The 23,271-nt window shown below is 40.7% G+C and overlaps 2 protein-coding genes across 2 annotated transcripts in view; one reads left to right on the plus strand and one right to left on the minus strand.

Annotated features, from left to right (window-relative positions):
• LOC106937280 (RNA polymerase mitochondrial) overlaps positions 1-10,415 on the plus strand; it is a gene marked incomplete at its 5' end in the record, with an annotated part of 35,914 nt that extends 25,499 nt beyond the window's left edge. The window contains 5 exons of the mRNA XM_015018706.1: positions 3,263-3,361; positions 3,690-3,762; positions 5,560-5,651; positions 7,072-7,145; positions 9,703-10,415. Of these exons, the coding sequence (XP_014874192.1) occupies positions 3,263-3,361; positions 3,690-3,762; positions 5,560-5,651; positions 7,072-7,145; positions 9,703-9,752 (388 nt within the window). The remainder of the gene's footprint in view (positions 1-3,262; positions 3,362-3,689; positions 3,763-5,559; positions 5,652-7,071; positions 7,146-9,702) is intronic.
• A 6,297-nt stretch (positions 10,416-16,712) lies between these two features.
• Positions 16,713-23,271, minus strand: part of hcn2b (hyperpolarization activated cyclic nucleotide-gated potassium channel 2b) — a 43,512-nt gene continuing 36,953 nt past the window's right edge. Inside the window, exon 8 of the mRNA XM_015018711.1 lies at positions 16,713-21,532. Within this exon, the coding sequence (XP_014874197.1) occupies positions 20,568-21,532 (965 nt within the window). The 3' untranslated portion in view covers positions 16,713-20,567. The remainder of the gene's footprint in view (positions 21,533-23,271) is intronic.

Below are 23,271 nucleotides of genomic sequence, written 5' to 3' on the forward strand. Positions count from 1 at the left end.
ATATATATATATATATATATATATATATATATATATATATATATATATATATATATATATATATATATATATATATATATATGAGTTTTAAATTTTAGTTATATTTGTTTTTGTGCAGCTGCAGTTTCTCCTTGTACTTTCTGGCAAGCATAGCTCTTGAATTGGGTTTCCTTCAAATGCCAAACAATGCTTTGAAATTTCATTTTTGTGACCATTTAGTGAAATGAAAGTATCATCGAGATGTTCCAGATTTTAGCCAATTTTAGCTTGTCAAGATTTCAAAATAGCAGCACAAACACTGAATCAGGAGCAACCTTCAGGGCTGATTCATGATTTGTGGGGGAAAATAAAAATAAAAGTTACAACTTGTGGAATGTCTCTACATAAATTCCCATGATGTCCCACAAATTGATGGAAATATCAAGAAAATTAAGTTAGCAAAAACGAAAAATTTTGAAATGGAAAATCGTCTGTGTCATAAGGAGTGTTTTATCAGCAAAATTAAAAGTTATTAATCTGCTAGTTCAACTCGTTGGCAGTTACTATAATAGATGGTAGAAGTAATCTTTTATTCATGTAGGAGACTTTTCCATGAACGCAGCGTGTTGCTGTTGTAATTTCTCTGGAAAATATTAGCCTCATAAATTATTTGCTTCAAAGACTCCTTTCATTGGTTTTCTTCTTGTAATGAGTTTTGCTGACGGTACATTCAGTAACAATAGGAAAACTGCATACTTTTTAAAAGGGAAAAGATGAGAACAACGTAATATAATATCACACATTTGTCCTTGCTGTGTGCAGAACATTAGATTAAGTGCTGACGGAGCAACATGCGGTACATTTTGCCTGAAGTAAATGCATTGTGTTGTTTATTTACAGTTAACAGCAAAGCAAACTGTTATTAGGTATTTCTGTTGGTGGGTCTTTGGTGCAGTAAATGCAGCACGATTGCAAGAGAACAGCTTGCAAATAGATAAAGATTGAAACCTTGATAAAAGCTTGATTTGAGAATCATTCGTGGCTTTAAGTCTAAAGTTTAAACCTCTATTATGTTGTTTTATTCATAAGCCCAACTGAGGACTTTGATCACAATTTAGCTTAGGCGGCTAAAATGCTGTAAAATTTGGCATCACATATTTGTAAGTAGTAATATGAAGTTTTACATTATTTTAAAATTAGCTTCTCATTTGATGCATTTTTGTTTTACATATTTGTGCTATTCTGCGCTGACACTGATGAGGCCATGGAGCAGTGAGAATCTCTTTACCGTCCATGATTACACTTGTGTCTTTGTGTCTCTGCACTGTGTGTGTCTCAAACCGAGGATCCAAGGAAAAACAAAGCTTCTCATGTTTTCGCAGCAGAGCGTGCTCATAAATGAATATCCAGGTATCTTGTTTTTTCGCACAACTCGATCCCTGAACAGCAGGACTAAAAGCACTCTGACAGAAGGCTAACATTTCCAGGCCAGAAAAAAACCCTGCTCAGACGAAAAACGAGAGTGACAGACAGCCGTGGTGTGTTCCTGCCTGTGTGTTTGTGTTTCAGCTTTGGGTTTTGGCTCTCTCTGCTCTCTTTGCATTTCCATTAGAGGAATGTTCTGGTCTGTGGCAGCCCAGAGGATTTGAATGGCTCAGGCTCGGGTAATGGGAATACAGGAAGGAAAAGATTGACACGTTGCCGTTTTTGCTGCCGGTTTCATCACCAGAAGCAGCAATATTACTTTTTTTTTTTTTTTTTTAAAAAATAAAACAATGTGAGCACACATAAGCTCTATTTCTATAATCTACTCAATTGAAGTAGATGAGTTCAGATTTGCAGGAGAATCTGAACTCATCTCTTGGAGGTCAGGATTTAAAAACTTTTCAGTGAAGTTTTTCCAAAATAACAGAGGGTACATTTTGCAGCAAATATCAGTAAATATTTGTCCGTGAAGGCGTCTTGACCATAAAAACAGCGAGAGACGTCTCCAAAGGTCGACGCACACTCAAACAAAACAAACGCAGGAACCAGAGAGACATTCGGTCTGACCTGAAGCAAGCACCACACGCTGCACGCTGAAGCGAGTAGGGCTCCGTCAGAAAATGTCAAGGGGAGACAAAGACTGGATCAGTATGTGCTGAGACACGAGGGGATGTAGCACATGGTGTTGGTTTGGATTACGAACACATTTTGGAGGAAAATGTGTTCTCCATTGCTGGGGAGCTAGATTTGAAGAGAAGGGTTTTAGCTCTTTGACTGAGGAAGCTAATCGAAATGCCAAGTTGGCAACAAAAGATGGGGAGATATAATTGGTGACAGCATTGAGTCCTGACTTTTAACGTAGCACCAAACCCAAGGCACTCTTAAATCCACCTTTTAATTTCTAACGTCTTTGTAACTGTGGATGAAATACAAATATGGAAAAGAAAAAGTTTGTGCCCCTTGTTAAAGATGTGTAAAAATCCATACGATATCCATCTTGCAATACAATCATATAGTTTCACATTGAAAACGCTCAGCCGTTCATTTGATTCCATTTATTTTTAAAAGTCCTGTGATAAGAAAAGGTCTTTTTTTTTTTTTTTTTACAAAATCCCAATTATTTATACCAAAATCCCCAATAAAATAACTGCAACCGAATCATTTTTCATCTTTATGCTTTACTCCCCATTTCTGTCATCAGTCTATGTCTTTTTGTTTGCCTGGGCTGTGAATAGAACATCATCATTTCCACCCACTGGCTGCTAGTGTGGACAAGGACGTACATTTATGTTTCCACCGCCCAGCGTGAGCAGGTCGAAAAAAGCTCATGTGACCATTACAAGTGTAGCAAATAGTGTGGTCACCACGGAAACAATAACATCACACCCTTACAAAACATGCCGAGCCGTTGTTTAGGAGTGATTCCTGAAAAAGAAGCCTTTTTTTGTCCTGTCGTCATAATTGTAAACACCAGAATCGGCTTCATTTGCCAACTTTGTGCGCACAAACAAGGGATTTTGCTTTGGTTCTGCTTGGAAAATATAAACTTATTAAAAGTAGGCATGTGGAGTTTGTCAAAGTAGACTGAAACCGAGAATGAGAAATGCTCTCAGCCTTGTAAAATGTCATGGGGTAAGACTGAGCGCTGTCCTTGTATGACCTCGTAAAACAAAAAAACAACAAAAAGAGAATTGCTGACATATGTTTATGAATATGAAGCTCAGATATCCTTGGACGTCGGGTTTGAACTGCAGAATAGTTTTTCATCAAGTTCTCTTGGTTGTCTGTGGCTTTTCAGGAGGCCCGACACAGTAAAACAGAAGAATGCATTCCCGCCCAACTTCATCCACTCTTTGGACTCCACGCACATGATGCTGACTTCTCTCCACTGCCACAGGTATTACTGCTCAAAACATTACATGAAAAAAACTAAACAACAAATATCTAATCCTGGCATTTACTCACAAAACTCACTTTCACATGTGCAGCTTTTCACTTTTGCGCAAACATTAAACATGACGTCAGAGCAGCGGCTGCACATAAAACGGGCCTTGTTAACGTGAGAGATTTGTGAGAGATGAGATGTTTTCTGGTCGCAACTGTAAAACAAATGTTGGCCTGGTTTTTGACATTTACGGCTTTCCTTAAAAAACAAAAAAAATGCCTGGCTGGTTTTTAGACGTTTTCCTAACGCCTCGCCGCCTCTGCTCTCGTCTTCTCCTCAGTGCCGGCCTGACATTCGTCTCGGTTCACGACTGTTTCTGGACCCACGCCCTCACCGTGGACACCATGAACAAGGTATTACGTTACAGTCACCTCCTGTTTCCACAACCTTATCATCCGCTCACAGCTCTTCCCCTCCTGTCCGATCTGGATTCGTCAGTGTTGATGTTTCATCTGTGCATTTGTTTGGGGGGGTGGAGGGGAGGGATTTATTGAAGCTGAAGATGGTGAAAAGTGATTCAACACTCAGAGCGTTGTCTTTGATGTTAGAGGAAAGATGTGAGCTTATTTATTTATTTTTTGTTTAAAGCACCAAGACACTGAGGATGCAGGCGATGGAATCAATTTGTGCCACATTCGCGACCGGCCCTTTTTGCTACCGTAGACACTTCAGCTAAGTGATGCCACTGATACAAACTTCCAGCCGTCGCCGGCTCATACGTTTTCAGGCTGCAGGGAGCAAACCGAGCCTGTCGAGCTGAATAAACACCTGGCCGTCTCTGCGTGTCGAAAGTAGATCCGGACTGAGACACGGTGCGGAATAAAACGGATCAAATTATCCCAAAGCCCCAATTTTCCGTAGCGACGCCTCCAGAGCAGAGTCGCGGTTTTCTGTCTTCGCCTGATCTCTGAGGAGTTTAAAGGCGATGAAGCGGGTTCCTCTCGTTTGTTCTCCGTCTTTTGATTGGAGGGCGGTATGCCTTCCTCGTTACACAGGTAATTGAACACAGCCGGAGAGCAGACGGGCACCAAATATCTTCATCATCTAAAGCAATTGTTTAAATGATAACCAGTCTGTTCTCTGTCCTCTTTTACTCACTTTGGGGCTGTGCGCCGCCTGCCCAGGATGTAATCGAGAGCGGGATTTACCGCATGATAGATCGACCAATCGGGGGGGGGAGAAAATTCAGAATTCATGAGGAAATTGACTTTTGCTGCATAAATCATGCGAGTAATGCATAGAATATTTTATTTATTTATTTTTTTCCCTGAGACCCCCCTGATGGCTCCGGAGATGTGGGCACAGCTGTGGATTTTAATTGGGTGGCGGGCGGCTTTGCATGGTCAGGAGACGGCTCACGCTGTGTTTTTATTCTTCGAGGAATGACGTAAATGCTTTTCTTGCCCTCATATTGCTGTTTGCTTATTAATCTGACCTCAGTGCAGAGATTCTGACTTATGAATCATTCAGGTACACTGAGAGTTTCTCAAATGTCTGTTTTTCTTTGGGGGTAGTTTGGTTATAAACAGGGATTAAATTGGAATTGCGTGTTGGCGGGTCGTTTGGGGGTGAACTATAGACATCCACAGTAATGGGAATGTTTATACCTCCTCCTCTCTGCTGCACAGATTGTCAAGTGTCCCTTTAGATGCATTTTATCATGTTTGTTTTTTAAATCTAACTTCAACGTCCAACAGTACACTGAAGTTGGCGTCCTATTTGAAGCTTTGAAACAGGAAAACTAATTGCATTTCCAGACGTCATTTCCTGTTCGCATTGCCTAAAGGTTGCATCCAATCACATAACCACATAACAGATATAAGCTGCTATAACAGGCGATAATCATAGACTGTCTGTGTTTTCACACGCATCCCTCTATGTCCTCACTGTTTCTGTTTCTCTCGAGATTTCAAACTTTTGAAATTTACCTCTGGGAAAGTGTTTAAGGAATAGACGGTGGAGACAGCATAGAGTAAAAGTCTGCTATTTTTGTTGACAGAGCAGTACTTTTCCTGTTGTCACTTCCACTCTGCTCTGTCTCACCTCTGCTCACCTGTTATCTGCTCAGCTGGTCTGTGTTTCTTTCTGATGAAGTCCTTAGATGAGACTAACTTCTCCCCCCTCCTCTCCTCTCCTCTCCTTCCTGTCAGATCTGCCGGGAGCAGTTTGTCGCCCTGCACAGCCAGCCGATTCTGCAAGAGTTGTCCAGCTTCCTGCAGCTCAGATACTGCTCCACAATCCAGTAAGTTTGCACAGGAACACATTTGATTTATAAGCTTAGGAGATGCGAGTCTCCTGAGGATCAATGTGGCCACGGATTGGTACAAAGAAATAACATTCAGGCAAAGAAAACCAAAATATATTTACAGGTTTTCATTTCTTTTCCTCCTTTTTTTTTGGATTGTTCCCACACAAGAGACCATCAATGCCATCGATCATTTTATTCTTTCACGAATGGCTGTCACTAAACCGCAAATGCGCACAAACAAAACAGAACATGTAAAGGCGGCGAGAGCGAGTTTTTTTTTTCTTTCTCCTCCAGTCGTCTGTGACATTGGAGCCCAAACGATTTCCACTCTTTGTGCCAGCCTCACTGGCCTCAGGCCGGGTTACAGTCATCGACTGTCTGTGTTTTCTCTCTTTGGGGTAATTGGGCCCTTCTCCACATCAGCAACAACAAATCTCACCTTAAACTCTGTCAGTGCCGCTGTTTCCAAACTTCACAGACAGATTTTGAAAGACACCAGAGGAAAAGGACACAAAGCTTCTGTATTTTTTTTTTTTCCAACATAAAATTGATGTTTTTCAGATACCAGATGAATTCATCAGTTTTTGTTTTTTTTCTTACATTAGGTACATCTTTAGCAGTAGACAAAATCCTTCCAGCACTCTTTTTAAAATTACATTAAAGTGTTTTGGAGATCTCAATATAATCAAAAAAAAATCTTTTTTTCTTCTGATTCGGTTTTAAAAGTGGAACTGGCATATTTATTTAGGCTTCATTTTGATGTTTAAGATTTACAATTAATAAAAAACCCAATTTCTGATTTTTGACCTTAGAAAATGTTTTAATACAGAAATTTTCTTTTATCGCCTACTATAACAGACTGACAACCTCCATAAGGAGCACGAGCCATGAAATGTCATTCCTGTAGAAGCTGGCTTATTAATGGATAGTTGAGTGGAAGAAAAACTGTTGCATAAAAAAAAAAAAAGAAAAATCGATAAGGGAGGTTATAGCCAGCCTTGAAGCAAAGCCCATTTAAGAGATTTGTTGGTGAATGGAAAGGTGTGAGCTGAGTTTTTCCGTAAATTTACTATGTTTCACTTTTTGAATGGAGCTATTTAAATAAATCTGCTTTTTGATGGTAGTGCAAATTACGGACATGCACTTGTACGCTTAAAGGTTGTAGCAGTCTGTAAGCAGTTTAACTTTAGAAAAATAAAGTTTTGTTTTTAATAGAAAATGCATACGGCTTGTATTTTGCTGGCAGCTGTAAATGTTTCACCCGGACCTGAGTTTCTCACTCATCAAACAGCAGCACTGATAACATCCGAAACGGGTCTCAAACTTCCTTTTAATACACAAACGCATTTGTCTGTTTGTTCTCAGGTCTCATTTTTTTTTTCATCTTCTTCTTCATCCTCTCCTTTCCTGACAGGAGTGAAGCCAAGAACAAGAAGTACCAGGAGTACAGGAGGTTGATGTTGCTGCTGGCCAAAGTGCCCCAGACAGGTCAGTGTCGGAGAAACAACTGGCTCCTCAAAGGAGCCGGTTAAAGGGGGATCCGAAACAAACGGGATCCTATCTTTTACTCTTTTTTTTCTCTCACTTATATGGTAAAAAAAAAAAAATGGCTGCATATTTATCCTCTGAAGATGTTTGTGAGTTGAACCGCAATTCAATCCGGGGCGATTTCTCCAAACGGTTTTTTTCTTCTCGTTTTTCTTTTTTCCTTTTTATAGCAAATACAGCCAAATTTGGTTTGATGGCAGACACTTCTGTTTTTTTTTTTTATCTTTCTCCTTTGATGCCATTGGGTTTTGTCTAGGGCAGCACCTTCCTGTCATTGAGGTGGATTCAGGCTTTTCCTGTTACACAACCCCCGTCTCTCTGTCTCCATCTGTACCTTCAGTTTGCTTGGCACTGACAGCGGGATTGTATAAATCGATTATTGTTAATTGTGTCCCTCTCTTGCATAATCAGCTTATGTTGCTGAGACGGGTCAGGTGTTTACCTCATCGCGCACACACGTGTTTGTGTGTGTGTGTATGACTTTTCCACAACAGAGTCAATGAATTCAGATTGAAATTTATTATCGTATTTAGGGATCTGAATTTGTTAGAACGAGGGAGCAACTTGGTTTCTGTGAGGAATCTAGAGGATCAGATTGGTGGGTGGAGTGAAGCTATTTAAATCCTTTCAACTTCTTCATGTTTTTTCCACATTGCAACCTCAAACTAATGTGAATTTTATTTGGATTTTATGCGATCCACCTGAATCGCTTGTATTTCCCCCCCCCAACTATCTAACCAACCTAACTTGTCTCTGCTGAAGAATGCGTCACCACAGCATCATGCTGCCACCACCATAACACTTATCAGATTTTTATTTTGAAAACATTTATAGAATCGAGGTCCCTTTGTCTTTTGCTTAATCGTTGCTTTTTATCGGTTTACCTCCCGATTAACTAATACAACACATTAAAGTTTGTTGTAGTGACATGATGAAATGAAAAAATAAAATGTTTTTTTTTTTTTTTTTTTTTTTTGTGAATGCTATTAGCAGAAGGCTAATGACCTAATATGTTTTCCATAATTGGCTACACTTTCTCCTCTCAATCTAAACACAACAGCGTTGTTTGATTTAATCGCCGGCCGTTATACGGTGACGGCGAGTCCTCGACGGTGGCGCAACATAAGATCGAAAGTAATTACAAAAACACTTTGTGCAGTCAGCCGTCGTTTGGATTTCCCTGTTGGGAAGGTAAATTATGCAGCTTCGCGTTACCAAACCGAAGCAGTTTTCTGGTTTATAGAATATCAATACGACGTAGCGTGGCTGCGGCAACGCACACAGGTCATAGGCGAGTTTGTACTTTAAAGCACCCGTGTCACCGTTCTGTTCAGTCATTTCAGTCTTCACTTTTTAATGTTGGTTCCTCAATAATTCACGCTGCAGCTCCCGGTGGTGAACGCAGCTGTCAGAGAGCAAACCAGGCAAAGCACACAGAGCAGGACAGGAGTTCATGTGGAGCTAAAATTAGCATTTAGATTCTTTATCAGAGTTCAGAGGAAAAGTTCAGCTTTTCACTAAGACCTGAAACTAATGTTTTAATTAAAATTGTTTCACATGTGACAAAAAAAACAACAAAAAAACGCAACTTTTTTGACAGATGTTTTTGTTTCTCTAATCGATGTCAGTCATGTTGTGTTGTGTAAATAACGGATTGATAGTTGGTCATATTATTTAATATGATTACTAAAGACTCCCTGCAAAATACACAGGGAGTGCGTATTGTATTTAATTGGCAATTAAATACAGGGATTCAGTATTTAATTGCCAATTGTATTTCAAACTCTACTGGCTGACTCTAACCGCCTTTGATTCCCGCAATTCATGTACATTTTATTGGCTAAAGTTCACAAACACTGTGATGATGGAACAGAAACAGTGCAGAAATACGGGTTAGTATAATTGCAATATTTAACAACATCATAAATGCATTGTTTGCAAAGTGCTTTAAGCCAGCTGTTAGTTTTATATATGTTGCTTGGCAGGTTTTTAAAGTGAACTTGATCAAGTTTTTTCTCTGACTTTGGATTCTTTTGCACAGTCCATTCCTTAGTCTTGACCCTGGCAGCGGAACGGGCAGGGTGTGTGTTCAATTATAATTAAATCAAGAATTATCAGGCCTGTGATCTGAGAGTCTTCCTTCAAGGTGATTATCTTCAGCTAGCTCAGTGGGAATCCCTTTGATGGAACAATACTTTGTGACCTTTGGTATGTTTTACTGGTTCAACAAGAAAGTTGGAACATATTTTGTTTTTGAAAGTAGCCAAGATCCCAATTTCTGATTGGTTCTGTAGACACAAAGTACCGGTGCATTCCTTCACGTTTAGACACTTTCCACGTCCGAGTGAGTCGCAGGACAAGGTCACAGCAAAACGTGACGTTATTCATACCGATTATTTGTTAGCAGGAGGAATGTGGCACCGCGTACATAATTTCGGGTCTGCAACATCTGCCCGCCGACTCGAACCTGCTCTGACGTGGCCTCTTGTCTCTCCAGGTGATTTTGATCTGCAGCGGGTGAAAGAGTCCACTTACTTCTTCAGCTGAGAGGCCCGCGAGGGCGAAGCGGGCTTAAAGAGATGAGTGGAATTGACAGAGTGCAGCAGGGAGGCTGCTGCTGGCCCGGGAGTCTCAACAGGCTGTGTCTCTCTCGCAGACATGAGGACATTGATCTAGCCGCGCCCTGCCTGCCTTCCTGGCCCACAAACTGCTACCGGAGGCGCGCGCGCTCTCTCGCTCTCTCGCTCTCTCTCTCTCTCTCTCACACTCACACACACACACACACACCGTGATTAACTGGCTTTCCGACTGCTGGAGAAGCTGGGCGGGACGCGCATCAAGGAGAAAAAAATGAGGGAATCGGCATCGGTGGCGAAAGAAAAATACCTCGTTTGTCAGATGTGTATTTAGGTACGTATTTGTGCTTATTTGCCAAACTTGAATCGACTGTGAGCTGCGTCTTTTCGTCCGCAAGTCAGAAACACTTCTGTTGCTCAATCACACTGACAAGAAAACTTTCTTACTGACTGTAATGGGAGCTGATTAGCGGTCTAAGAGTTTGTATGTGTGTGAGATGCCGTAAAGACCACCAGTGAGCTCTAAAAAGCAGGAAACAAAAAAGATTTGTTTTTTTTCTTTTTCTAAGGTTAAACTGATCTTGGTTCTTACCCTGGAGAACTGAGCTTTTTTAAATAAATGTGTTTTCTAAAATCTCCTGTCATTTATTCGACTCAAAAGAAGGCTGATGTTTGTTCTGTCCTTTTAGCAGGATGAATGAGAGATATTTAGTAATATATTTAAATATCGCTGTGAGAGATGAAGGCCTCCCCTTTTTTGTGATGCGCCACAAAGGCTTTCAAGGCATCACTAATCAACTCAGATGTTATTTCTCTGGGCCAGAACCATATCTGGATGTAAAAATAGCTAGAGTGCTTATCTAATTATTACTGCAAACGTTACAGCACTCTCAGACAAAAGGTGCTGCTGGCGTTCAAAGGAGAAGGCGGCCGCGCCGCCAAAGAAAGCCGGCTCCTGTGACAATGTAATGAAATGGAAATGATCTTGGAGTGTGTTGATTACACTGTGGAGGGCTTTTTTTTTTTTTTGTCAAATTTGCATGGCAGCGTGCTTGCAGAGAGGCTCTTCATATTTCATGATGCACATGGGATTTGACTTTGATCAGTTGTTTTTTTTTTGTTTTTTTTTTTATTCTGGTCCAAATAATCTGTCGCCTCACCTGCTGGATTGAGTTAACAGTGATATATGCCCTGAGCTGCCTTTTCTTTTGCCTGATGCTGGTGTTTGATAGGGTTTAGTAACTTCAAGCACCGTACTATTTTTGGTTCCTCTGGAATAAATAAGACTGGAACTTAAGGTGGCGCCGATTGCCGTTCTCTGGCCAATCGCTAAATCTTTAAAAAAAAATGTTGCTAAGTATACCAAGAAAGTCGCTGAGTTGGCAAAAACGGGGTGACAGTTGTTAACTGCAAGCATGCAGACATGAATAACCTCTAAACTTTTTTTTTTTTTTTTTTTTTAAATGTTTTGTCACCTTATGACCACAAGCTTCAATTTTTATTAGGACTTCCTGTGATATAGGTTCCAAATTATTTATAAATAAAAATCTAAAAAAGCGTGCCTTTCATTTTGGTGAAATCAACTGCGACGAGTTGCAAAATGCTGTGTGGCAGAAAACAATCACCATCACTTTAGGCAAACATGGTAACAGATAATTACAATTACGTTGTAGCGTGACAAAGTGGGGGGAAGTTCAAGATGGGGGAATACTGTTACAACGTACTGCACTGATTTACACGTCGTGTCACAGTATTAATCTGAAAAGTTTAGATAACGTTAATTAAATGAACAATAACCTCACAAAAAAGACTGCAGTTACCTCGATATATCTTAAAAGGAGAGTCAGTGCTTTTGTATCCTCAGTTTACTTCCCTTCTTTTTTGCCTTAATGAACAAATAAATTATTTTGATGCCATAATAAACCAAGGTCTTCTGCTCTGCACGCCTCTTTTCTCAGCTAACTTTCAAGGTCTGACCTCTCTCCCGCGATGTGCTTTCAGGACCACAACGTGCATCACATTTCATACCGTGGCATGACCTCAACGCTCTAACTGCACTCCTGGATGGATGCAGGGACGCTGGGGTCTTAATGTAGCTCACACGTGACGGAAAGTTAACTGGCGACTGTCAATCAGCTGAAAAACCTGCTGCAGTACTTTAAATAGCTGAAGCAGGAGCAGGATGGTGTGAAAGAAGAGGTCAGGTGTGAAAGCAGCACATCTGGCTTTTGCTGGGAGTCGGTGGTGTTTGGTTGAGGCTGCAGCGGCTCGGCTGAGGGGAAACTCTGGAGCGAAGTGCAGCTACGGTTCAGCTTGACGGGCCATGAGACTTCAGGAGAACGCAGCCTAATGATCTTTATTCGAATAAGAGTATTTAAAAAATATGCATGTCAATTTTTATGACTGAAATGTGAGCTTTACTTTTTTAATTATATTAACTGATTTAAAGTTTAGGGCTTTGAATAACTTGTTCAATGCATATTTTACCTTTGCTTTATTGTAGTGGCAATTTTATTCTGGAAATTTAAATTCTACCCTTTAATTTGAATACTCTTATTGGGTGACAAATTAATTCCACACTTAGACATGTTTTATCTATTATCAGTACACATAACAATCCAATTAAGAATAAATGTGCCTTTTTTTTCTGACATGCCTATAAATGCTGGACTTTCTGGCCAAAACTTTGGTCAGTCTTTAGATAATTTAAAATATCTCCAGTTAAGGAGATTTACCTCCAAGATACCAGATTATTTTTTTGTACTTTAAAAAGAAAAATCGGCAGCTATTTTAATTGAATGGTTATTTTATACCATTGTTTGACTCAGACACAAAGCGACAACTTCTTTCTGGTGCTCTTACACTCTTTAAAATAGTGGATGACTTTTTTTATTTATTTTTTTCTACCTGTTGCCCGTCTTGGACACACATTCCTATAGGAAGAAAGTTGCCAGGCTGTTTTGTGTCTGTTTGATGTTACTATGCTCGACTTTCTGCTGGCATGAAGCTGGATGTGAGTCAAGTGGAGAACTCTAAATTGGTCAGGAGTGTGAGTGTCTGCGTCGGACCTGATGATGGTGTTTCCCTGTCTCACACTCAAAGCATGCTGCAATAATATCCAACCAAACATGACCGCAAATATAAATATTGGACGAGTGAAATAACTAAGTTACAACTTAGAAAAACAAAGTAAAGGAAAAATACCTTTACTTAGTTTTTTTTTTTTCATCAAAAAGAACTTTTCTGACATGAAGCAGGTAAAAATGTTCTTAAGAGCAACACACCACCTTGATCATAGAAAAGAACAGATGAGAAACAAAGTCATTGGCATCTAGAAGTCTGAAAATGGCAACAAAGCCATTTCTAAAGCTTTGAGGATACAGGGAACCACAGTGACAATTGTTTTCAACAAATAGAGAAAACATGGAGAAGTGCTGCACCTTTCCAATCTCTCAAAATATCTCCAAGAAATATTCAATCCAGGACGGACATGTAAGACAATGCAGGCCTCACTCCAGTTATGTTCGTGATTCAATAATTAGAAAGACACTGGGCATCCATGGGTGAGTTCCAAGGCAAAAATCACCGCTGGCTGAAAAGAACTCAAAGTCCCATCTTACACCTCAACCCCCGAAAAAAAGTCTTTGACTCTCAAGACTTTAAGTAAAATATTCTGTGGACAGACGAGACAAAAGCGAACCCTTTTGGAAGGTGTGATCCTGGTCACATTTGGTGTCAAACACACCAACATGCCGACTGTCAGAAAAGATGATGTGATGATCTGGCGTGCTTTACTGGACCAAAACGACCCGATGGATTGACGAATTTTCCTCTTTGCGAGAAAATCCCGACGGTGACTCGCTTGCAATCAGTTCATAACCTTATTCTCAAGAACACTTGGGTTTTGCAGCGATACTGTGCTCAAAACCACACCAGCAAGTCCACCTCTGAATAACGCAAAAAATCAAAATGAGGATTTTGAAGTGGCTTAGATCATGTGGCACGCCCTTCAACGTGATTAATTTAAAACAATTCTGCAAAAAAAATGGGGTCAAAATTGCTTAACTGTGATCTAAAAGTCATTCGTAGTTATTTCAAATTAATGCTCAATGCTCAGTGGCATTTACTGATGCTAAGTGTAGCACATGCAGTTTAGATTCAGGTGCAAATATTTATATATATTTCTTCCACAATGGGCCTGGTTTGTTGGTACAGGCTTTCCCCTCAATATATAAAGTGATCCTTTGAAAACAGTATTTCATATTCACCCAACTGTTAACGCATAGAGGCAGGTGCGATGGGGCGCGCGCCAAACGCGTCGGCCTCGCGCACTGTCACTGTCGCGCACTAATTGTGCGAATCTGAATCTTTATAATTCAGCCAAGATTGTGCGCCCCACCTTTCACTCGAACTAAATATTATCCCTATGTGGAGGCTCGTTTTCAGAGAACACGGCACCAAAGTTCGCGTCAACTATGAAAAACGACACGTCTCTTGCTGGCTCACGCGCGCTCAACACAAACTTTCAAAAGCGCGGCAATAACTCACCCTTAAGAGCCCAAATACTTTTTTTTTTTTTTTTACCATCACCCTTTGCGAAGGCATCTTGTGTCACTCACTCAGCGCTCGCCTGCCTCCACTGCAGAGCGGTATTGTCTCGCAGCAGAAAGCAGCGTTATGTGTGGGGCTTTCGGGAAGCTCTTTTTTTTTTTTCCAGCAGCAGCACCATCAGAAAGTGAACACACTATGCAAGTGTTAGCTGCTATCTGCCAGACATGTCAGAGCTGGAAGCCACTCTGCGATAGCCGCACCACTCACTCTCACCGAGGGGACTTTGATTCTCCTGCCAGGCTCCTGGGCTCTCCCGGCCTATCTGCTGCCCCGTGGTGTCGAGAGAGCCCTGCACTCAGCAGCACTTGCATGGATGGGTGTGTGTGTGTGTGTGTGTGTGTGTGTGTGTGTGGGAGTGTGGGAGTGTGTGAGTGGGGGGGGGGGGGGGGCGGAGTGTGCAGACAGACCTGGAGGGGGGAGAACTGGGCCAGAGCTCTCCGACGGCAGGGGAGAGGAAGCAGGAGCCAGCGCAGTGGGGAAACAGAGACAGGTGATGCAGTGTTGGCAGGTGTGCGTTTGTGTACATCAGTGTGAGCTGCTCTGACCTTTATTCTGACTGACAGGTAGTGATGCCTTGATTAACAACCATCCAACGCACAGCTGGTAGAGCGACGCTTCAATGACTTCAACCGACACCAGGTTACCCTTCTCACATGATCGACTTTGTCAACTAAACAAATCAAAAGCGAGGCCTTGTTTGTGTTGTGTAAAGCTGATTCTGATAAGTTACAAACAGCTGCACCTGTTAAACTTATTCACTGCATTATTCAAGTGAAAAGTTTTTTTTTTGTTTTGTTTTGTTACAGATCACTGACCAAGCAGTGAAATCTTAAGACAATGTGACTGTGAATTTTGTCTTTGTCTTGGCCCAACAAGCAGCTGACTTTTGCATCTTATCAAAACCTGTGTTACCACAAGAAGAAGATTCAGAGAGAAGTTGTCTACTCCTAAAACGCTCTGAACTGCATACCACCCACCAAAATATTGAATATCCCTTTAACGTCCCCGTGCATTTCATCGTTTTTGAGATGACTCTGCTGAACCTCTGCCTCAACACAGATTCACGCATAGTTGCATGTTAAGACTAATGTGTAACCAGAGAGGCAGAAGAAAGTGTAGTCGATACAACCATCACTGTCAGGAAGGCAGAATAGGTTCCTCGTAAATTATTGATATTTCCAAGTAGCAGGATGGGGCCAAGACAGATGACGTAAAATGGCCTAAATGGATGGACAAACATTACATTATTTTTTGTATGGCATTTGAAACTTAAAATGTAATAAAGGCGGTATTTCACCGTGACAGATGTTATTCCAACACGAAGAAGTGCTGGTTTAATAGATTGAAGAAGCAGATATTAAATTCTGGTTGTGGAAGTGAAGCAATAACATCATGACTGTCAAAAAGCAAAAGGCATTCACCATGCAGCGCTCTCACTGGAAATTTTGCTTCCGTTAGTAAGCCAAATTAAGCTTCAGTGCTTTTATTTAATACATGATAGCCAAAAAGTAATAACTGAAGAGGAAAGTAAAATATTCAAATGCAACTCATTTGTTTACATTTCTGTGATTGACAGAATTAAAAAAAAACATATGGAAAAAAGAAAAGCTGGGGTTAAAGTCAAAAATATTCCCTGCTATTGACTTATTTCACCAAGGCTTTTGTTTGTAGCAATGCAATATTGATTAGTTTTATTATTGGATTTATAATAGGTGAATCGATATTTTGCTGAGAGGTATTGCAATTTCATTTGAGGAGAGTTACAACTCTGCTCTGCAAAATGCATAAAGAAAGCAGGGATGTCACAGAGATTTAGGTACATAAAGTTTGATTTTGAATAATTATGTATTTATGTTATTGGTCAATATGAGGAATTCAGTGTTCACTGATGATCATAAAAAATCAAAATAGATGGAAAAGTTTATATTAATATTTTAAAGGCAAAAATTGGAATTTATGAGGTTTTTTTTTAAAGAAATAATCAGAATCATGCAACAAAGTCCACAGTTTTGCAAATGCAGATGTCAAAACGCTACTGCAGCCATGTGTGAAAATGTGCATGACACAGATGCTATCTTCACTGACGCCTTGTGGGTCAGTGAGTTTCTGTAACATTTATATAACACTAAATATGTTTGCAAAGTCGCAAAAAGAGGAAAAAGGAAACTGAACAAAACTTTTCCAAAATTTTGGAGGAAAATCCGAGAGCCAGTGTGCCAAGTTTCTAAACCGACCTGGAAACCAGACAGATGAACAACTTTTACAGAAACTCCTGGTGGTACTGCAAACAAGTATAGAAAACAAAGTTATACATCTTTTGTCATGTCAACTCGTTTTCTTTTGCTTTAATTCTTAAGATTGGTCAGTTCAGTCCAGATCATAATATGCTTTCTGTCAGAGAAAAACAATAATTATTTCAACATGTCCTTTTTTTAATAGGTCTACAATAATAGTGAACCAGGTTACATAAATAAATAGTCTCGTTTACATGATGCAAGCTATGTTTACACATAGAAATAACCATGTCAGTCAAGTTATTCATAGTAAGGATGGTGGTTTCAACTGAATTATCTGCTTACAAAAAGAAACATCGAACACAAAGTTTTCAGTAAAGTTTCAAAAACCAGTGTAAGGTTTAAAATGTTACATCTCCACAGACAAATCAAGAGTATAATTGAGTATCATCTGCATAAGGTTGCCACTCAGTCTGCTATTAGACCATTATTGCTTGTAGTCACAAATGTCACATTCATAGGAATCGACTGGATTCGTTTAGTGGTCTGATATCTGACCTGCGTTGGGCGAGTTTTGTGTAACAAAAGCTGCATCATCTGTAGCTTTGGTTTAATTCTAAACTGATGGGTTTCATGAAAATTACTGTTTTTTTATTGGCCCAAAAAATAAAAAATTCATACAATATCTGGAGCTTTGTGATGGTTCTCTGAATTTACATTCACTGCCCACTTTATTAGGCACACCAGGCTAGTTCTAGGAATGACAGATCAAAAGTTGCTGCAGATTTGTTGGCTGGACATCCTTAGTTAAAATTTCGACAATCCACCATATCTCAAATGAGTTCACCACTGTGAAGAGAGTCTAAGAAATTAGTTTGAGATTGAGCTTTATGACACGGTACAGTTCCTTCTGGAAGATGGCTACACTGTGGCCATAAGGGAAAGAGGTGGTCCTGCTCAGGGGGATTGTTGTGTTTAACAATGCTCAATTAGCACTAAATTGTCCAAAATGTGCCAAGAAAACATACGCACCAGTTGCAACCTTAAAAGTTGAATTCCTTCTACACAACTAGACTATTCACTGGAAATCCCAAAGATAGTTGTGAGTGAAAGTCCCTGTAGATCATCAGTTTCTGTCCCATCTGGCACCAAAATCTATGGTAAATCCAAAGTTATTTAAACCATCTTCCCTCCCCTTTGCAGGTTATTGGTTTGAACTCAAGTCGTGTTGAAAGTCAACTAGATTCCTAACAGCACTGAAATGCTGCCAAGTCTTTTCCTAACTTATTTGTGTGAGCAAGCAACTGAACAGATGTGCCCAAAAAGGTGCTCAGTGAATGTATACATGAACTGTTATTGTTATATGGTAAGTCATGTTTTAGTTTCTTTTTCCCTGCACCATTGCTCTTGGGTCCAAAACTAATTTGGTCACTAACTGCGTCTTCTATCCCAGGACCATGCATCCTGGACACAGTGTAAAATAAGCACAATTCTCATAACAAGCCTGTATTAATTACCTTGGAGTACCCAAATGAGTTCCTGTGGGCATAATTTAATCACAAGACAAAAACAACACAATAGATCTTAAAAAAAAAAAAAACTATATAAAAATACTTTAAAACCGTCAACTTTTTTTGTCCAATTTGAAACTCCCAAGGTGGATGACTGTGCAAGAACGCAGACTAAACAGGATGCAAATGCAAAATGATCATAGGAGAGGAACTCATTATTGGCACAGTATAATAAAATCCAGCTGAAGGATGATAATAACGGACCCAAACAGGCCTGAGGGATTCCATTTTCCACTCTCATTACCCTGTAATGATTCAGCCAATCGTGAGCTGAGGTGAATAGCATGTCAGGTCCAGGAGAAAAGGGTCTTCTTCCTAACGCTTTTGGACACAAATCAGTGGCATTCGATGATTTCTTGCTGAGGCATCAATGACAGAGGCACACTGCAATATACGTCCTGCGAGGGATCAGCGCTGTCCTTGGCTGTTTATCTAAATTGTGGCGGTAACAGGAGATTCATTATTTGTGAGAATTGACTTTGGCATAGAGATGCATCGCCTAAACGGCCACTAAAGGCAAGTGAAAACTCAGTATTAGAAAAGAATGAATTTACATTGCAATGATAGGGGTCCTGGTTTACGATTAAACTTGTAATAAGTTTCTAGTTTGTAACTGGCAGTGAATCACAGTTCAAGTCTGGGCAATACGAACTGCTTCCTGGGATGCATTTGAGTCCGATTAGTCAGTGCAGAGGACCGAAGCAAACTTTGTATATTAAACTTTTTGGATACATCCAACAGATATAAGCATGTTTCTTTGTTGTCGATAACCTTTTTCTGGCCATGGCTAGTAAGTTACAGATTTATATATATATATTTGATTATTTTAAAAAAAAAACAATATTGATGAGCAAATTGTCGAACTTTGCATAATTTACTGTAACATTTTTGGCTGCTAGTAGGACTTCCATGTGGTTGAAAGGGTGTTGTTGACCCAGTAAATGTTTCTTCAAAAACAAAACAGAAAGGTGCATAGTGATGTAGGGTTGAAAACTCAACCTCTTTAGATTTATGAACTCTAAAGTGAACAAACATGGGGATAACTAGAGCACAAATCAATTATTTTTGAAAAAAAAAAAAAAAAAACACACACATTTATCCCACCACTGTAGTTTCAGTATGGATTATAACATCCCTCATGATCTTAACTGAATAGTTTGGTTCTTTCATAGTGGGGTTACGTGAAGAGTTTAAGAGTAGTCTTTACCTTATCATAACGATTATACCTTGTGATAACATCCTATCAATTAACAAAATCTATGATTTACTTTCTGTCTCGGTAAGGTTCCCTTCACTCCAGACTAAGCTCACACCAGAGACTTGCCAGTCTGTACAGTGTTGGACCCAGTTAGCATTATTACTCGGGATACAAAGGATTCAGAAAACCATAGTAAGACTGAAACCGATGGTGTCAAATATGTATGTACTAATTTTATAGACTGATAAGAAACTCAGAGAAGATGTGACACCTGTGGCTGTAAGTTTGCAAGAAAACAATGTAAAAAAAAATCATATTTGATGAGTACTAAAGGCACAGCAGGATTATCACTGCCTACTGAAATGGAGATTTTACCTGACTCAGCAACCTTCTAACAGTCATGTAGGGTCTGGAGGCCATAAGCCAGTCTCAGTCTGGTGTGAATGAAGCCAAAGGATCAGTTCTTTCTGTGTATGGTTACTTCTTCAATCTGAATTTGCTCTGATTGCTGTCTACTGAAAACCAAACTATCCTTTTAAGAATCTTGGGGTTTTTTGTGCATTACATTTTCACTGCTAGTCGAAATGCCGGTAAAATTATAATTTTCTTAATACTGTCAGCAGTCCAATCATAATATTTTATCTGAAGTATGGCTTTTACCGTTGTCGTAAGGTAGTCAAAAAATTGTCTCTTTTTTGTTGTTGTTATTATTTGTGCTTCCCAAAAAGTCGATAAAGATATCTTGAAAGGGACAATGAAGCAAAAAAGTCTAACAGTTTAAAAGGAGCTCTGGCACATTACGAAGTTACAGTAAATAATCACAAATTAAGTTCCAATGTCTGATGTCTAAAGCAGTTCCCTGAATAACAGTTTTAAACCATCTGACCTCAGGTTTATATCGTAAGAGGAGAATGGGAGGACACTGAAGAATATATTGTTAGCTATGCTGTGAAATATGCTACTTTAGTTTTACTTATCTGTGCAACTACACCTGTGAGTAGAAACATCTCTGTGTTGTAGAATCAAACGTCATTAGATTCATATATTTTGGATGCTACCAGCTCGCTCAACATTCATACATTCAGATAGTCAAACTTGGAAAAAGAAGAGGAACGTGTTCCTGTGATCGTGTTCCTTGTTCAGTCACTCCTCCTAGTATAGTATGATTAAGATCACAAGTTTGAGGATAGCCTAGATCTCACCTTCATGTGGTCTGTCTCTGGAAGGCTCGTTATTGAGTCCTTTTTAGGCGGTAGCGTGTCCCCCTGACCTGTTCCCACGCTACCCATTGCCACCCCTGCTGCAAACCCATGTGCAGAACCAGGCAAAGATGCTACGGGGAAGGCCCCCACTGACATTTGGTGGGGTAGTACCACCCTTTGAGGTACTGCACTCCGAATGCTTGCGGGGCCCATTGGCGTCTGAGGGGGTCCGATAGAAGTGGAAGAAACTTGTATTGACTGGGGTGGACTGGGGACAGCTGGTTGCACCCCCTCATGAGGCAGTGAGGGCTGAGATGCTGACAGGGCCCTGACATCTTGGCTCAGGCTGCCCAGGTGCAAAGAATGGGTGCTCTTATGCATGCTGGGCCGGTGTACAGGACTGGCGATATGCTGCTGAACTAGAGATAGCTGGGAGCCTGATATCGGACCGGTCAGCGCACTGGATCCATACTGGAATGATCGTCCTCCAGCAGCCAGTGGACTCTGAACGGTGGGGCTGGCCAAGACTGGAGCAAAGGCACCGGAGGCAAGGAGTTGCGACTGGAGCGGAGAAGCAGAGACCGGGCTGGATACACTCGGCATCACCTGGAATCTCCTCACCATCCTAGGAGACTGCAAGGGCCCTGCTCCTACTGAGTTTCCTTGCATGGGGTTACAAAAATTCATCGCCACGGCTTGCTGCAGGGTGGCGATTGCCGAGTCTCTAGGCTGAGCGGAGGAGCCAGGAGGAGCAAAGATCCCGCCGGGGAGCGGAGGGGTCATGGACATCGCCCTTGGCAGTGGCACATCCACTTGCTGAACCATCTCCCGATCATATTTGACTATCTCCTGAATCATCTCATTCTCATGGTTGTTGAAAACACCGGAGTTGAGATCGTGCTGAACTTTGTGCATCAGGATTGAGTTCTTCTTGCCTGCAAGACATGAACACAGAATATTTATGTGTAGTTGAAGTTTATTCTGTGTTGCAACAGAAGAGAACATTAACCTACATCATTGTAGCATGGAAATACATTGCAGGAGTGTCATGAAGGTGCAACGCCAAAGTAAAGTCCATGATACAAAGAGCAATCCAGCAGTTGTCATTCCAAAAGTATTTTTATAGGCCCAGGATGTGAAGGTATTGATGGTAATTTTGAGGCAGTTGGACAGCAGATTTCATTCCTGAAGTCAACCTTCGGCGACTGTTATAGTAGATGGCCTAACAGTAGCAGATATTTATAGCATCACTATAAAATTCAAGACATGCGATGCTCTGTAACAGATAGGTACAGTAGCATTGCCAACAGGGGGATGTTAAAAATGTCCTCTGAAGCAGTAATGAATAAACAACGCATGAAGTATTCACAGAGGAGGTGGAGAAAACTCAAAATAAAAGACAGCAAGAAGTCTTTTATCTGGAAACAACCTAGGCACGCAAAGTTTGGGGTCACAAATTAATGAGTATGGGATCTAGAAAACCTCTTCAGAAATTACATTAAATTACATTAAAAAAAATAGTTATTGGTAAATGTTAACTTGTCTGTAGATTATATTTTTAATTAAAATTATCCCATAATAGATAAAAGTAACCAATACTTAGGCTGTTCATGTTTTCTTATATGGAAATTGTACCATCTACTTACTAATTATAGAGTCAACAAAGAGCGGGGGTAACCAGTATTTTCTACTGTCATCTGTGGAACAGAAGCAGAACGGCACATTTGGGAACCACTGATTTAGGCTTCCTCTAAACCCGCAAGAGTCGGTCGTGAACCTTCAACGACCCAGCTGGGGCCTCAACAAATGTCAAATGTAAGTTTGGTTTTGGATAATTTAAAGATCAAAATGAAAGGAGGTGACTGTGGAGTAAGTTCCTTGCGGAGCAGTTTACAAAGCTGTACCAATTAAATTCGTGAAAGCAGGTGTGAGTTCGAGCAGAGGGTCTGATAGGGTCAAGCCGCAGCTGTGGCGATTAAGATAAAAGGATAATAGGAACTAGCCAAGACACTACCAATTTACTGAGATGGGCGTTAGAGATGAATGTGTCTGAGTTTCCTATCAATTAGCAAGTACAAAGTGTGTTGGAGACGAGGCCAAGGAGGCCAGGTGCTTTGTGAGAACGATACTTTGAGAACTGAGGAAAGGTCGCTAATGGTGAGACGAAGCACCCAAACTAAACATGCTGGCTGTTTAAGAAGGAGAATAAGGTTCAGATGAAAATCTAGATTTTCCATCCATCCATCTATTACGTTTCACTTAATCCAGGATTGGGTCCGAGGAGCAGCAGCCTAAGCAGAGAAGTCCAGTCTTCACTGTCCCCAGTAATTTGGGGCAGCTCCTCCGGGAAAATCCCAAGACCTTCCCAGGTCAGCTGAGAAACATAGTCCCTCCAGAGTACCCTAGGTCTTCCTGTGGATGTCCTCCTGGGGGGAGGTGGCAGGAGCCCCTCAAACCAGCGGGGTGTCCAGGATGCATCCTGACCAGATACCCAAGCCGCCTCTACTGGCTCTTCTTGGTGTCTCTACTCTGAGTCGCTCTCGAATATCCAAGCTCCCCACCCTGTCTTTAAAAGAGAGCCTGGATACCATGTAGAGGAAGCTCATTTCGGCCGCTTGTATCCACGGCCTCACTCTTAGCGTCACTACTCAGAACTTGTGACCATAAATGAAGG

This window comes from Poecilia latipinna, unplaced genomic scaffold (genome assembly GCF_001443285.1).
Source record: "Poecilia latipinna isolate Pla-1442-1.1 unplaced genomic scaffold, P_latipinna-1.0 Scaffold2309, whole genome shotgun sequence".
NCBI lineage: Eukaryota > Metazoa > Chordata > Actinopteri > Cyprinodontiformes > Poeciliidae > Poecilia > Poecilia latipinna.